This window comes from Mandrillus leucophaeus, unplaced genomic scaffold (genome assembly GCF_000951045.1).
Source record: "Mandrillus leucophaeus isolate KB7577 unplaced genomic scaffold, Mleu.le_1.0 Scaffold602, whole genome shotgun sequence".
Lineage (NCBI taxonomy): Eukaryota > Metazoa > Chordata > Mammalia > Primates > Cercopithecidae > Mandrillus > Mandrillus leucophaeus.
In genome coordinates this window covers 601,677-617,993 of record NW_012106498.1, presented here as the reverse complement: position 1 = coordinate 617,993, position 16,317 = coordinate 601,677, and the positions used below count along the sequence as shown (strand labels likewise).

The following is a 16,317-nucleotide window of genomic DNA, read 5'->3' as shown; positions in this document are numbered from 1 at the left end:
AAAGGCAGCTCAAATAGTTTTTTGTGGGGGAAGCCCAAAAAAAAAAAAAAAAAAAAAAGCACAACTAAACAAAGACATGGACATGGCATAAAGTAAGTGACAAATATCTGCTGAAGTGCCATAAATGTTCAGAGAAAAGGGATGTGGGTGAGAATGAGCAGTCAGGAAATGGTTCCCACCAGAAGCCAGGCAGTGGCTGAGGCTTCAGGGATGAACCAAATTTGGACAAGAGAAGGATGTTCCTCATCTAACACTTGATTTCATCACTACCTGTTCTCTGCCATTTCTTCAGTCTCCCTCAACTCCAGATGACCCTGGCCTGCCTCTGCACTTCCCTGCATGTGCTTTCTTTGGACACTTCCTGCTTCCTCTCTCTCCCAGTGTGTAAAGTGCTGGATGGCAGGAACACAGCGTATCTCATCTTTTATCATCATCCACCAACACCTTCCTTCCTATGACCACACACACACACACACACACACACACAGCATCTAGCACCATGCCTCGCTCACCAAAGACAGTCAATACTTGTGCGTTGAACAAATGAAGCAAAAGGTCCCGAGTTCTTATCTCAGTTTAACAATTTCACCATGTTGGTCAGGCTGGTCTCGAACTCTTGACCTCATGATCCGCCCGCCTCGACCTCCCAAAGTGCTGGGATTACAGGCGTGAGCCACTGCGCCTGGTATCATTTCTCAGGTACTGTGCACATTCACCACCCCGAAAGCATCCCAGACCAGACCTTTGATTGGCTGTCTGCCTCTGTCCATCCCTGGAAGATTTTGGGCCTCAGCTCCCCCGTCTATAAACAGTGGGGGTGGCCCAGCCATGGTCCTCTTACCCATGCGTAAGAATCACAGAATCTCCAATAAAGCTTGTTAGAAGTCCAGGGTTGGCTTCATTTCCCAGAGATTCTGACACAAGTGTGGCAGCAGAAATCTGGATTTTAGTATGTATCCCAGGGGACTCTGAAGAAGAGGGTCATTGGGCTGCCCTTGGAGAAACCCTGTGCTAGGTGACCCAGCTAGTTTCTATGAATCTAGAATGGAAAAGGACGACAGACCCTGTGTGTGGGGCTCCTGAAGGCATCCAGTTGGGGACACACCTCTCCGAAGCACAATCACGTCTTAATTTTCAGAGCCATCCACTTGAAAGCTAATGACCCAGTGTGTTTGCAGCGGTGGGACAATCAGCATCCCGGATCCCTCCTGGAGATCTGGAGATTCCGCAGGGCCCCTTAACGAAATGGATTCCTCTCACCTTCCCTGCTGTGCGGCAGGGGCTGATCCTGAATTAACTCGAGATCTGTTTTTTGTTTGTTTGTTCTTCAGGTGAAGGGGTTTCTATTTCTGACGAGGGCCCTCCTGGCTAAGACATCTCGTTTGGGAAAGGCAGTGTTTGCTAAAGCTCTTGGAGGCTCCAGGCTCCTGGAGAGGGAGCAATATCCCCACCGCGCTGGGGAGGAGGCCTTTGTAGTGTCGACCTGCTGTTTGTGTTTCAGGCTCTAAGGGAAGGGTTGCTCCTAATTAAAGGCATAAATGCTTTAATCCCTGGCCTGAGGGCTTCCCATAGCGCATTAGCCGTATTAGGAAGGAAATGGATTGTAATCCCTTTAATATAAACCTGGAGGAAGTTGAGGGCTTCTGATTGGGGAGAAGAATTTCCTCCTGTGATTTAACAATATTAACATACTGAATTTGCATAGGCCGAAATTTGGGGCCCAGCTCTCTCCAGGCTATGGTAGGAGATGTGGGAGTCACTCTCAGATGACTTTTGGGGTGATCTTGTTCCTATTTCCGTCGAATGAATGAAGGTTACAATAATTTAACTCCTACAGCATACCAGACTAGGTGTTAAGTAATTGATATTTTTCTTCTTTAGTTTTCACATCTAACCCTGTTGTATATGTATGGGGTTATTTTCTCAGTATAGATATTTAGATTTAGAGGTGAGTATCCTCACTGGAGGTAGCAGGGGAGAAGGAGGAATGATGCTTGTTGAGGGCCTTTGGTGTGCCCCTGCTTTGTATAACCTGTTTATTGGATCTTGTCCATACACCTTTTTTTGCATCCTTTAAAATAATGTTTATTTTAACGTAACCGTGCTTCCAGAAATACACTCATATTTCTATATGAGTTTTTTTTTTTAAATAATATAATTTGGTTTATCTTACCTTACACAATTTGAACCCAAAATTTGGATGTGATTTAAACTTTAACAAAATGAAAGCAGGATTTGCTTTCTGGGTTATTTTTCATCTCTTACAAATGTAGGGAAAGATTCTCCCTTGCCTGCTGCTAAAGGAGAAAATGAGAACCATGAAAACATTTACCCGTTTTGAACTTCAGAAAAAATCACATGTATTGCGTTGTAAAAACTTAGAAATTGGTACAACATGATGTTTCGCAGTGTTTCAGGGCAAGCTCACTCAAAGTTCAGTAACTATGTGGTCGTCTGGGATGGAGGAAGCCTGTGCAGGCACTGAGGATTTCAATCTCAGTGAAGAGGGCACTGAGCTCCTGGGAGCGAAGTGACTTGTCCACACTGCCAGAACCAGTGGTTGGCTGAGCTGAGGGTCCTGCCACTCCTGCAGCTTGTTGCACTAACGTCGCTGCATTGGCACTGAAGCTAAGAGATTCTGCAGAAACATGCCGGGCGCAGTGGCTCACGCCTGTAATCCCAGCACTTTGGGAGGCCGAGGCGGGCGGATCATGAGGTCAGGAGTTCGAGACCAGCCTGACCAACATGGTGAAATCCCGTCTCTACTAAAAATACAAAAACTAGCTGGGCGTGGTGGTGCATGCCTATAATCCCAGCTACTCAGGAGACTGAGGCAGGAGAATCGCTTGAACCCAGGAGGCAGAGGTTGCAGTGAGCCAAGATCGTGTCACTGTACTCCAGCCTGGGTGACAGAGTGAGACTATCTCAAAAAAAAAGGAAAAAAGACAAAAAAAAAAAAAAACCTGACTGCAGTGAAGGTAGCACACAAAGGGGGTTAAAAAGAGGCTCGAGTACATGGACCAGCAAGGCCTGAGCACAAGTGCCAGTGACCTTATCATCCTTCTGGCCTGATTTCCCTTCTGCTGCCCTTGAACGCTCCATTTGGGAGGCACAGGATACCTTTTAGTGTCAGGGCAGTGTTGCTCTGCAGGGCTCCTTGGGAGGCTACGGTACCTAAATTAGGGATATTGTCCATCCTCCCTGTTGGCTTCCAGTACCGCCTATATCCAGCAATTCCACAGTGTATAACATGTTCAGAACTTTCTTCTCTGAACTATAAACCCTTCTGCTCATGGTGTTTACGCGCCTCTTCTTGGAAACCACACAGGCTCCACAACTGGAATATGATCCCAACTGCACTCACAGATTTATTCCTGGCATTAGTTCATTTTCTGTTGCTTATAACAGAATGTCTGAAACTGGGTAATTAATAAAGAAAAGTCATTTATTTCTCACAGTTACAAAGGCTGAGATGTCCAAGGCCAAGGGGCCGTATCTGGTGACAGCCTTCCTGCTGGTGGGAACTCTTCAGAGTCCCAAAGCAGAGCAGAGCATCACCTGGTGAGGGGCTGGGCATGCTAACATGCTAGCTCAGGTCTCTTTTCCTCTTCTTCTAAAGACACCAGTTGCCCTCCCATGATAACCCATTACTCCACTAACCCATTAATTCATTAATTCATGAAGAGCCCTCATGACTCAGTCACCTTGTAAAGTCCCCACCTCTCAGTCCTGCTACATAGAAGATTAAATTTCCACATGAGTTTTGGAGGGGACAAATATTCAAACCATAGCACTTCCCAAACTGATGCCTCCTTCTGCCCTTCCCACCTCAGCAAAGGACCATCAAGTTCCAATGGCTTATTTGAGAAATCTGGGAATCTTTTTGAACCTACTCTGTCTTGCCACTGCCTCTTCTTGATAATGATTAAATCCTATGTGGTCTACTTTCCTAACGTCTCTTGAACCTACTCACTTCTCTCCATATCTACTGCCGTCTCATCCAGCTGTCCCAGCCATCATCATCATCATCATCATCATCATCATCCAGTGGCCTACAATGGATAAAGTCAAAAGTTCTTCCCATACCTTGCTTGATGAGGTAGCATCCCCTCTCCAGCCTCATCTGGAGCTGCCCTTGTCCCTCCTGGCTCTGCTCCAGCAGAGCAGCTTCTCTCCTACACTTGGGAAGTCCATTTCCTGCCCTAGGGCAGTGAACAGAACTCTCCTTCCCCTTTAGAACTGAGTTAAAATGTCATTGCTTGAGGCAAGTCTTCTCTGACCAGATCCCAAGACTGGATCAACCTCCGCTACTCCACATTTCTCCTTCATGGCACTTGTCAAAATTGTAATGAAAGACTCACTTGTGTGATGATTTGAATATTTATCTGCCACCGTACTGTAACTTCATAAGGACAGAGACCATTTCTATTTTATTTCGTTACCATAATTCCAGGCCCTTGCACAATGCCTGAGATACAGCAGGAACTCAAAAAATATGGGGGCAAATACTGGTATGAAGAACACTAAGCACCTTCACAGACATATCTGTTGACTTCCTACGCTCTTTTCAGGTAGATGTTACCTCTGTTTTACAGATGATCAGACTGCCTTTTATTAATCTTACATGATTTACTCAAAGACATGAGGATAGCAAGTATCCGAATTTGAATTCAGGACTCCAAAAGTGTACTTGGTAATATTTTTCTGAAAAAGACATACTTGAGTCACAAAAATCACTTGTTATGCCCCAGCTGTCCCCTCTACTCTTATCCCTGTGGCCACTCTGTTCTTTGCCTTAGCCTTTGCCATCTCTTTCAGTTTTATTTAATTCATAAGCACTTCTTAAATCCCCACACTTAAGTGTCCATGCACTGAGTAATAAAAAGTAAGATCCAGCTCTTTCCCTCAAGAATCCCACAGTTAGGAGAAATAACTATGTGAGCTCTCCAACCTTGAATTTGTAGGTATTGTTTCAGCTGACAGTTACAGAAACTCATCTGAAATTGGCATTAGTAAGAAAGGGAATGTACTGGTTCACATAAACTGCGAGGTGTAGATGTAGGTCAAACTTCAGGCATGGTTATATCCAGGGGCTCAGTGTTAGTCAAAATGCTATTGCTGTTTCTATCTCTTGGGTATTTTTTTCTTTGTGCTGATTTTATTATTGGCCTGACTTTCTCTACACAGTGGCTTCAGGCAGCTTGAGGCTCACATGGTTCTTAGTGTCTGCTGTTTCAGCTCTTCCTTCCCAAGAGCTAGGGATGGCACTCATCAGTCCAGCTTGGATCATGAGCCTCTCCCTGAATCAATCACTCTGGCCTAGAGAGTGGAATATTCTGGTGGCAATGTGCCCATTTAGAGTTGGAGTAGGATCAGCACCACCCACACCATGTGATCCCCAAACGGGAGTGTCCTAGTCCATTTTTTGTTGCTATAACAGAATACAAAAAACTAGGTAATTTATAAAAAAACAGAAGTTTAAGTCTGGGCCTGGTGGCTGACGCCTGTAATCCTAGCACTTTGGGAGGCCGAGGCAGGCAGATGAATTGAGTTCAGAAGTTTGGGAGCAGCCTGGCCAACATGGTGGAACCTTGTCTCCATTAAAAATATGAAAAAAGTTAGTTAGGCGTGGTGGTGCATGCCAATAATCCTAGTTACTCAGGAGGCTGAGGTGGGAGGATTGCTTGAACCCAAGAGGCAGAGATTGCAGTGAACCAAGATTGCGCCATTGCACACTCCAGCCTGGGCAACAGAGCAAGGCTCCATCTCAATAAAAACAAAAACAACAACAAAACCCAGAAGTTTATTTGGCTCACGGTTTTTGAGGTCAGGAAGTTCAAGGGCATGGCAGCGGCTTCTAGCAAGGCCTTTCATACTATATTATAACGTGGTACAAAAGTGGGAGGGCAAGTGAGTGTGTGCAAAAGTGGTGAAACATAAGGGGCGGCCTCACTTTATAACAACTGGCTCTTGGGGTAACTAATCCAGTCCTGAGACAGCAATAGCTCACTCATTATGGCGAGAATTAACGCAGTCCCAAGAAAGCGGCATTAATCCCTCTTAACCACCTACTCGAATCTTAAAAGGCCTCACCTCCCAACACTGCCATGCTGGGGACTAAATTTCTAACACATGAATTCTGTGGACACACTCAAACCAAAGAAAGGCAAGAAGCAGTTCTCTGAGGGGAAGTTGGCATTTCATTAAAGAAAGAAGAGGAATGCCAGAGATTTCCAGCTGACTCAATCTCTTGACCTTGCCCATCATTCACTTCTTTCTAGGCACGTGACTTGTTCTTCTTGTTCTCAGTGGTTCCTGCCTTTAGGCTTTGCACTAGCTGATTGCTGTTTCTGGAATCAGCCTCCAGATCTTTGCATGGCTGGTTCTTTCCCATGCTTCAGATCTCTACTATAACATCACCCTCTAGGAGAGACCTTCTTGGACCTCCCATCTGAAGTGCCCACTAGTCATCCTCTTGTGCATCACCTGGCTTATTTTCTCTATCTATGGAGGGTGACCTACTTATTATTGTGTTTACTCCGTGTTTTCTTTTTTTTTTTTTTTGGGGGACGGAGTCTGGCTCTGTCGCCATTCTCCTCCCTCGGACTACAGGCGCCCGCCACCTCGCCCGGCTAGTTTTTTGCATTTTTTAGTAGAGACGGGGTTTCTCTGTGTTAGCCAGGATGGTCTCGATCTCCTGACCTCGTGATCCGCCCGTCTCGGCCTCCCAAAGTGCTGGGATTACAGGCTTGAGCCACCGCGCCCGGCCTGTGTTTTCATCTCACTGGAATGTAAGCAGAGATTTCCATCTATTTTTGTCATTCTTGTGTCTATAAAGTTCAGAACAATGCCCAAACACAAAATAAGTGCTCAGTAAATATTGGTTGGATAAATGAGTCTATGGTGGCACCTAGTGAGATAAAGGAAAGCTTTATGGAGGAAGTGTCCCTTAAAGAAGGTGGATTATTCAAATCCCAACCTCAGGGCTGGGGCCAAGGATATTTTAGTGGCTACAGATGTGGCTGGTCGTGGTATTGACATCCAAGATGTGTCTATGGTTGTCAACTATGATATGGCCAAAAATATTGAAGATTACATCCACCCCATTGGCTGCATGGGACGAGCAGGCAAGAGTAGGGTGGCCATCACCTTCCTCACAAAAGAGGACTCTGCTGTGTTCTACGAGCTGAAGCAAGCCATCCTGGAAAGCCCAGTGTCTTCCACTAGCCAACAACCCAGATGCCCAGCATAAGCCAGGCAGCATCCTCACCAAGAAGTGCCAGAAAGAGACCATCTTTGCCTGACACAGCACTCTTCCTGTGGGCTGAGGGCATCTCCGAAGCTGCCTGATGCCTGTTCTTCAGAAACCTCACATCCCTCTTTCCAGGTCCTCATTCTTGGGTTATGGGGGCTTAGGAAAACAATCAGAGTCGCTAGCCCAGACCCTCAGGTCGGAAGGCCTGCGTGTGGGGCTACAAAAGGAGCGGACAACGCTGTTGGAGGCAGGGAGAGGAAATTACCACAGCTTTTTGGCCCAGCTCTGCCCTTCTTTGCTTTGGGATTGCACTGGGCCATCAGCTCATGCCAGGCTATGGGGGCAGCCATTTGGCATTGCTGCCCAGACTGAACAGAAACCTGGCTGCGTGATGGGACCTCCTTTGGCACAGACTTGACTGTGTAACTGTATAAACTGCAGCAGCATCGTTGCCCTAGATGCCTCAGAGGACCTGGCACCGTGAAGATTACGGACAGTGGAATCTTCCTGTCATCTGGACAGCTGTTTTCCTGTTTGGATGGTAAAGTCGAGCGCCTTTAGACTTGTGCACAGCCCCGCACCAAGGGGTGCTGTGTGCTCTAGGCATCCCCTCCCGCAGGGGATTTTCTAAGTAGATAGGGGGACAGGGTGAACTGGCTGTGTCCATCTTTGTCACTGAGTGAAATCTCTGTTTTCTATTCTCTGAGAAGATAAGTTTGTATGTTCTGAGAAGAAATACATGAATATTTTAAAAAATTATATATATATATAATATAATATATAACATATATATGTTTAATATAATATATAATTAAATATACATATTTTTATATAATTACATAAAAATATATAATATACACAAATATATATACAATTTAACATATATAACAAAGTTTACCATTTTAATCACTTTTATGTGCATAATTCAGTGGCATTAAATACATTCACAATGGGCAACCATCACCACCATCCATTCTCAGAACTTTTTTTTTTTTTTTTTGAGACGGAGTTTCGCTCTGTGGCCCAGGCTGGAGTGCAGTGGCCGGATCTCGGCTCACTATAAGCTCCGCCTCCCGGGTTTACGCCATTCTCCTGCCTCAGCCTCCCGAGTAGCTGGGACTACAGGCACCCGCCACCTGGCCCGGCTAGTTTTTTGTATTTTTTAGTAGAGACGGGGTTTCACCGTGTTAGCTAGGATGGTCTCGATCTCCTGACCTTGTGATCCGCCCGTCTCGGCCTCCCAAAGTGCTGGGATTACAGGCTTGAGCCACCGCGCCCGGCCTCCCAGAACTTTTTAAAATATTCTGAAACAAAAACTTCATATCCATTAAACAATAACTCCCCGTTCCTCCCCTCAGTCTCTGGCAACTATCATTCTATTTTCTATCTCTATGAATTGTACTTCTCTAGGTACCTCACAGAAGTGGAATCATGTAGCATTTGTCTTTTTGTGACCGACTTATTTTGCTTTATTTCACTTAGCATAATGTCCTCAAGATTTATCCATGCTGCAGCATGTGTCAGAATTGCCTTCCCTTTTTTTTTTCTCTTAAATTTTGTTTCGAGACAGAGTCTCGCTCTGTCACCCGGGCTGGCGTGCAGTGGTGTGATCTCGGCTCAGCCTCCTGAGTAGCTGGGACTACAGGCATGCACCACCACGCCTGGCTAATTTTTCTATTTTCAGTAGAGATAGGGTTTCTCTATGTTAGTCAGGCTGGTCTAGAACTCCTGACCTCAGGCAACCCGCCTGCCTCGGCCTCCCAAGTTGCTGGGATTACAGGCATGAGCCACTGCGCCCGGCCTCCCTTTTAAGGCTGAATAATATTCCATTGTACATATATCCCAAATCCATTCATCTCTGAAGGACATTTAAGTTGTTTCTACCTTTTGACTATTGTGAATCATGCTGTTGTGAACATTGGGGTACAGGTATCCATTTGAGCCCTTGCTTTCGATTCTTTTTTGTTTATAACTAGAAGTGGTCTTGCTAAATCATATGGTTTTAATTTCTCCACATCCTCACCAAAGCTTGTTTCTGTATATTTTTTTTTTTATTGTAGCCACACACTATGAATGTCAAAAAGTATGACATTTTGACAATTTTGAGCCAGCCTGTCAGGCAACCGAGGCCTGGGTGGCAGTCTATGGTGCGAAGTGGATTTAGTCACACACAGTCTGATGTTATAAACCACGTGGGCTCTATTTACCTTTCTCTCCTAGGAACAGAGAGATTCTGTAGAGTGTCAGAAAGCACTGGTCCCCAAGACCTTCCAGTGCTGCCAGGATTCATGTTGGCTCTAGTGAGCCAGGGACAGGGGAACTGACCTGCAGGCAGCCCGAGCAGCCACCCACCCACCCACCCACCTCACAATGACAGGGACCCTCATCATAGGTTAGGGCTCAACTCAAAGACAGGCGTGGCAGTGGGACACAGCAACAGGACTCTCCATGTGGCAAGGGCACCTGGAGGTGGGAGGGCAGGAGCGTCTTCTTGCCCTGGCAGAAGAAAGGGTCGGCTCTGTCTGCATGGCAGCTGGTCCCCAGCCCTAGGAGAGAAGCTGTCTGTGAGCAAAAGGAAGGGAACGCAGGGGTTTGTTGAGGTCTGGGCACCACCCTGCTGGGCCACTGTCTGCTGAAGGGAGTGGGGCTTAGGGGAGGGTTCCCTGGGAATGCAGTGGAGTACCCCTCAAGGATCTAGGGGGCCATGCACACAAGCAGTCTGTGCAGTGAGGGCCCTGCTAGGACTTTAGGGCTGGAAGGGAGGGGTCGGAGTTAGGCCTACAAACTACTGTCGTTCAACTGGGAATGCAGAGTCTTGCAACTTTCTTCACCTTGGATACTCCCCTCTGAATAAAGGTGGCTCTGAGTCCTAGGCCTGGGCCTTCCTCCATCCAGGGGGAGTGCTGAGGCCTGGTTCAGAGGAACATGTGAGCAGGAGCCAGTTCATACTGGCTCACAAGAGCCCATCCTGTGCACATCTGTGCAACTCAGTGCCAATGATAATTATGTTGATAGCCTGAAATGAGCCACGATAGGAGCATTTACACCACAGAAATTAGCAGATGCTATAAACCCAGGGCCTATTTTCCCTGAAAACATGGTTGTTAAACATTTACCAGCACTCCACTTGCCCTAGGATCAGATATACCTCTCAAACAGTGAACCTGATCAGTAAATGTGATCTTCTACACAACCCTCATTCTTCCTGAGTCCTGCTCCAGCCCTTTTGCCCCAGGGACCCTGGTATCACCACCAACCCCTTGATGATGGAGTGACATGCAGGGTGGGAGCCCAGGGAAGATGGGGAGGAGTGGGCTAAGAAAGCTGGGGCAGCCATGCTGCATTGGCACAGCTTGAAGATAATGGCTGCTTTCCTTGTCTGTGGCAGAGCAGGGCTAAACAACTTGTCTATGTCTAGGTCTTTCACCATGGCAAGTGTGAAATACCCGGGACAGGTGAGTGATGTGGGTTACTGTCCCCTGTGATGGTCTCAGAGTTGGGTAGCCTCAGCAAGCCCCTGGAAGGGCCAGGCTCCTTGAGGCTCCTCCTTCTCATCTTTCTGGAATGATAGTTTTGGTTTTTTTTTGTTTTTTGTTTTTGGCTTTTTGTACAAGAAGAGAACTGAGTTCTCTTCTTTGTAATTTTCTGAGGGTTCAGTTATTTACTCAACATGCGCTTATTAGGTACCCACAGTGTGCCAGGCCCTATGCTGGGCTTTGGGACTGCAGAGATGTCTAAGTACACTAAACCTGATCTAGTGTACTTTATTAAATCCATCGCAGTACACCCTGTAAGTGCTGTTGTGGAGGGTTGTGAGGAACAAGGAAAGGGTTTAACCCTTGGGAGGTGGAGAATAAAAGGGTGGGAGAGATGTTTTGGGGAAGTGACATTTAGTCTGGGTCTTAGAGGATAGATAGGAGTTTGCTAGTCTGTGAGGAGGGCAACTTGCATTTCCATCAGGAGATAGGAAAAAGCACATGCCAGGCCCGTGCGAGCGGGAGGAAGTGAGGCTGGAGTAGAGAGGGCAGGAAGGTGGTGGGATGGTAAAAGTGGGTCACAGCCAGATCATCTGGGCTCTGAATGTCAGGCCCAAAGTCAGCCTTTGTCCTACAAACAGCAAGCAGCCATTGAATGGCTTTAAGTGGAGGAGTGACAAGGGGGAATCTCTTGTTTTATATTCTCCTTGTGCTTTAGGACTCTGTGGATTTAGACATATACCAAAGCTCCCACATGGTCGACTATCAACCCTACAGGAAGCACAAATACTCCAGGGTCACGCCGCAAGAGGTAGGAAGGCACGCAAGTCCTGTCATTCAATCAACTGTCCACTGAAATCCCCTCTATTGCTTCATTTGTATTACAAATGTGAACATTTGGGCACTTGTTAGAACACTATCCAATGCCAGGAGATGTGACTTAGAGATCTTTTATGTGCATGTGCATGTATGTGTATGTATTTTTTTTTTTTTTTTTTTTTGAGACGGAGTCTCACTCTATCACCCAGGCTGGAGTGTAGTGGCGCAATCTCGGCTCACTACAAGTTCTGCCGCCTGTCCTGGTTCAAGCAATTCTCCTGCCTCAACCTCCCTAGTCGCTGGGATTACAGGTGCCTGCCACCACGTTGGCTAACTTTTGTATTTTTAGTAGAGATGGGATTTCACCATTTTGGCCAGGCTGATCTTGAAATCCTGACCTCGTGATCCACCTGCCTTGGCCTCCCAAAGTGCTGGGATTACAGGCGTGAGCCACCGTGGCCGGCCATGTGTGTATGTTTTCAAATGTACATCAAATATGTCTTGCATACAAAAGATTATAACTAATACACATTTACAATTTAAATTACACTGATAAACACCGATATAACCATTACAGACAGCTTAAAACATGGCACATTAACAGTAGCAGTACCTTGTAGCCTCTTGGTTAGCCCACAGATTTACCCCTCCTCCCATCTCCAGAAGTGGTTAATCATTCCCTCGTAGGCCAATTGCAGTGGCTCACACCTGTAATCCCAGCATTTTGGGAGGCCAAGGCAGGCAAGAGTTGAGGCCAGGGGTTTGAGACCAGGAGTTTGAGGCCAGCAGTTTGAGACCAGCCTGGCCGATGTGGCGAAATCCCGTCTCTACAAAAATTACAAAAATTAGCCTGACGTGTTGGTGCACGCTTGTATTCTCAGCTGTCTGGAAGACTGAGACAAGAGAATCGCTTGAACCTGGGAGGGAACCAGAGCGAAACTCTATCCCTCCCCCAAAAAATCGTTCCCTTGTGTGTTTTTCTAAAAACTCATTTTACCTTATATGTATATATCCCTTCAAACAAATTGTTTGGTTTTGCCTTTTTGAACTTTATTACATATTGAATTTGTACCCTTCTGCAATTGTCACTTTTTGCTAAGCATTATGGTGTATTATTCATTTTCTGTTGCATAGTATCACGTTGCGTGAATATGCCACAGTGTACTGTATTTGTCTCTTCTGTATCTGTCCCTTCTTATTGGTGGACATTTGGGCACTTTGTTCCTACTCTTCCCACTCCCAAATGCTGCATTGAAGATGAGATAAGACACATCCTAATGTTCAAGTGTTTATCCACTCCAGGAGTGGAATTATTTGTCATGGAGTATTAGGTAAAATCACTGTTTTCCAGAGCGGTTGCACCAATTTACATTATAGCCAGCAGGAGACGGTTACTTCTGTTGCTCTGCAATGTTGCCATTGCTTGGTATTGGCAGATATTTTAATTTTTGCCAGTTTGGTGGGTGCAAAATCATATTTTCCTGTGGTCATAATTTTCATTTCACTGACTATTAATGAGGTTGGCCACTTTTTCATTTGTTGATGGAGATTTGTTATTTTATAAAATGTCTGTTCATGTCTTTTGCTCATTTTTCTACTGGGTTGCTTGTCTTTTTCTTATTAATTTGTAGGACTTCTAAAAAATATTCCAAGCATTTTTCCTTTTTTTTTTTTTTTTTTGGAGTGCAGTGGTGCAATCTCGGCTCACTGCAACCTCTGCCTCCCGGGTTCAAGTGATTCTCCTGCCTCAGCCTCCTGAGTAGCTGGAATTACAGGCGTGCACCACCACACCCAGCTAACTTTTGTATTTTTAGTGGAGATGAGGTTTCACCATGTTGGCCAGGCTGGTCTCGAACTCCTGTCCTCAAGTGATCCACTCACCTCGGCCTCCCAAATTGCTGGGATTACAGGCGCGAGCCACCACATCTGGCCCTAAGCATTTTTCATTTGTCAGTTATATATGCGGATAAACTCTTCTCCAGTTTGTGGTTTGTCTTTGCACTAAATATTTCAGGGAGTGTGAATTGTGATTTTTAATATAGTTAGATTTATCAGTTTTTTCCTTTATCATTTTCTCTTTTCAAGATTACTTAAAAATCTTTTCTTGTCCTGAGGTTTCCCCACTGAGAAAAGAAGATCTAAACAAACAAAGATGGATCAATCTCTGAGATGTTATTTAATGGAAGCAAAGTGTGGAATGGAATATAATATTCATCATTTCTGTACAAACCAAGGGAAGAAGATATACACATACATGTTTATATGCACATCAAATATTTCTAGAGAGACACAAAAAGCACTGATAGCAGTGGTTGTCTCTGGAAATGGGAACCGAGGGAGGAGGAGAATGGAAAAGAGACTTACTTTTCACTACAAGCTCTTTTGTGTAATTTCAGTATTCCCTCTGCTGTATAGGTTACATTCAAGGACAAATTTAAAGTTTTAAAAAAATAAAGCAAAGAAGGGTGTGCTCTGTCTTGGATGCTTCCAAGAAAAGCTACATCATCTCTCGTCTCTCACCCCTCCATTCATGTGTGATTTGTTTCCACAGCAGGCAAAGCTCGATGCTCAACTCCGGGACAAAGAGTTTTATAGGCCCATCCCTAACCCCAACCCCAAGCTAACGGATGGGTACCCTGCTTTCAAAAGACCCCACATGACTGCCAAAGACCTGGGACTTCCTGGCTTCTTCCCATCACAGGAACGTGAGACCACATGGGAGGACAAGCGCAAGTTCACCAGTACCTGCCATTTCACATATCCAGCTTCCCACGATCTGCACCTGGCCCAGGGTGACCCCAACCAGCTCCTCCGGAGTGCTGACTTTCCGTGCCTCCTGGATCCCAAGCACCAGCCTGCTGCAGAGATAGCCAAAGGCTACCTGCTACTGCCAGGGTGTCCCTGTCTTCATCACCATATAGTCAAGGTCCCTATCTTGAACCGGTGGGGACCCTTGATGCCATTTTACCAGTAGGAAGGATGAAAATATCTTCCAAAGGCTCTTCCAAGGGCATGTGGAAATCCTACGACCTTGGAGTGCAGAGAGGAGAACTGAAAATAAAACTGGAAAGATGTTCCAACTGCAATGGGACCCTGGGATCATATTCATTCTACCTCTCTCCCTGGGCTGCCCTGGGCTACAGCATGCCCATTGCAGAGAGAGGAAGAGAGGGAGGGAGGGGAAATCAGTGTGTATTTAGAACTGAAATTTGTCTCATGTTTCATTATAATTAAGAATCCTGGCCGGGTGCTGTGGCTCATGCCTATAATCCCAGACTTTGGGAAGCCAAGGCAGGTGGATCACCTAAGGTCAGGAGTTCAAGACCAGCCTGGCCAACATGGTAATACAAAAATTAGCCAGGTGTGGTGGCTTACACCTGTAGTCCCAGCTACTCGGGAGGCTAAGGCACAAGAGTCACTTGAACCCAGAAGGCAGAGGTTGCAGTGAGCTGAGATCACACCACTGCACTCCAGCCTGGGCAACAGAGTGAGACTTGGTCTTGGGCAGGTGGAGGGAGGGGGGAAGAGTCCTATTGTAAATATTCTTACTGTTTTAAGCATTTATTAATAAAGCTGGGAAAAGTATGTTTCCCACAGTCATCTAGATATTGGCTGTGACTGCAAAACGTGAGGTGCTGTTGGATAACTTTTCCCCTCAATATTCTTATTGTAGTTTATCCATCACTCCTGCCTTGTAGCAATCAACAGCAACAGTTTAAAGGGCATTGTTTCATACTTTTCTTCTTGCTCAGTGGAATGCACGTAAACATACATACGTATGAGTCAGTGAGGAAATAGGTTAAGTGGCTATAACAAAGAGAACCAAAACATAGTAACTTGACCAACATGCTAGTTTATTTCTCTCTTGCCTAATAGTTCAGAGGTAGACAGTTAGGAGGGTAGAACATGTTTGTTGTGGCTTCATCTCTAGGTCCAAGGTGGATGCTATGACCTGAATTATGTATCCCACAAATGCATATGTTGAAACTCTAACCCCCAATGTGATTGTATTTGGAAATAAAGTTTTTAGGAGGCAATTAAGGTTAATTGAGGGCATAAGAGTAGGGCCTTAATCCAGCAGGACACCTCTTCTAATAGGCGTCCTTATGAGAAGAGGAAGAGAAAGAGATCTTTCTATCCATGTACATACACTGAGGAATGGTCATGGGAGGACGCTCTGAAGGCAGCTGTGTCCAAGTCAGGAAGAGAGCCCCCACCAGAGACCAAACCCTGCTGGACCTTGAACTTGGACTTCCCAGCCTCCAGAACTGTGAGAAAATAAATTTCTGTTGTTTTAGTTGCCCAGTCTGTGGTGTTTTGTTATGGCAGCCCAGGCTGACTGATACAGTGGCTGATTCAGTTGTTGACATTTTTCAGTTAGCAGAAAGAAGAATAACCAGGGGGATACAGATACTTTTCTTTTAGCAGCACAATGCAGAAATGATATTCTTCACTTACTGTCTTGTCCCGTTGGTCAGAGCTTAATTATACAGCCATACCAAACTCTGAGGAAGGCCGGGAAGTATAATCTCTATTTTGGATGGCCATGTTCCCAGCTAAAAATGAGGGGTTTAATTTTTTTTTTTTTTTTTTTTTTTGAGACGGAGTCTCACTTTGTCGCCCAGGCTGGAGTGCAGTGGCCGGATCTCAGCTCACTGCAAGCTCTGCCTCCCGGGTTCACGCCATTCTCCTCCCTCAGCCTCCCGAGTAGCTGGGACTACAGGCGCCCGCCACCTCGCCCGGCTAGTTTTTTGTATTTTTTAGTAG

The 16,317-nt window shown here is 45.7% G+C and overlaps 1 protein-coding gene and 1 pseudogene across 1 annotated transcript; both read left to right on the top strand.

Annotated features, from left to right (window-relative positions):
• The window catches only part of LOC105553695, a 23,046-nt pseudogene extending 15,742 nt beyond the window's left edge, over positions 1-7,304 (top strand).
• Positions 7,305-9,687: 2,383 nt separating this feature from the next.
• TEX37 (testis expressed 37) lies at positions 9,688-14,632 on the top strand. The gene is made up of 4 exons (XM_011999825.1): positions 9,688-9,819; positions 10,674-10,710; positions 11,450-11,542; positions 14,102-14,632. Exons 2-4 carry the CDS (start codon positions 10,684-10,686, stop codon positions 14,522-14,524), a joined length of 543 nt encoding a protein of 180 aa, XP_011855215.1. The 5' UTR covers positions 9,688-9,819; positions 10,674-10,683; the 3' UTR covers positions 14,525-14,632.
• Positions 14,633-16,317: the final 1,685 nt, after the last annotated feature.

Bases quoted from the DNA above. Each gene is read 5' to 3' on its own strand.
- TEX37 (XM_011999825.1), top strand. From the start codon at position 10,684: ATGGCAAGTGTGAAATACCCGGGACAG. The intron at 10,711-11,449 runs GTGAGTGATGTG...CTTGTGCTTTAG, and splicing joins GTGTGAAATACCCGGGACAG to GACTCTGTGGATTTAGACAT. The intron at 11,543-14,101 runs GTAGGAAGGCAC...TTGTTTCCACAG, and splicing joins CCAGGGTCACGCCGCAAGAG to CAGGCAAAGCTCGATGCTCA.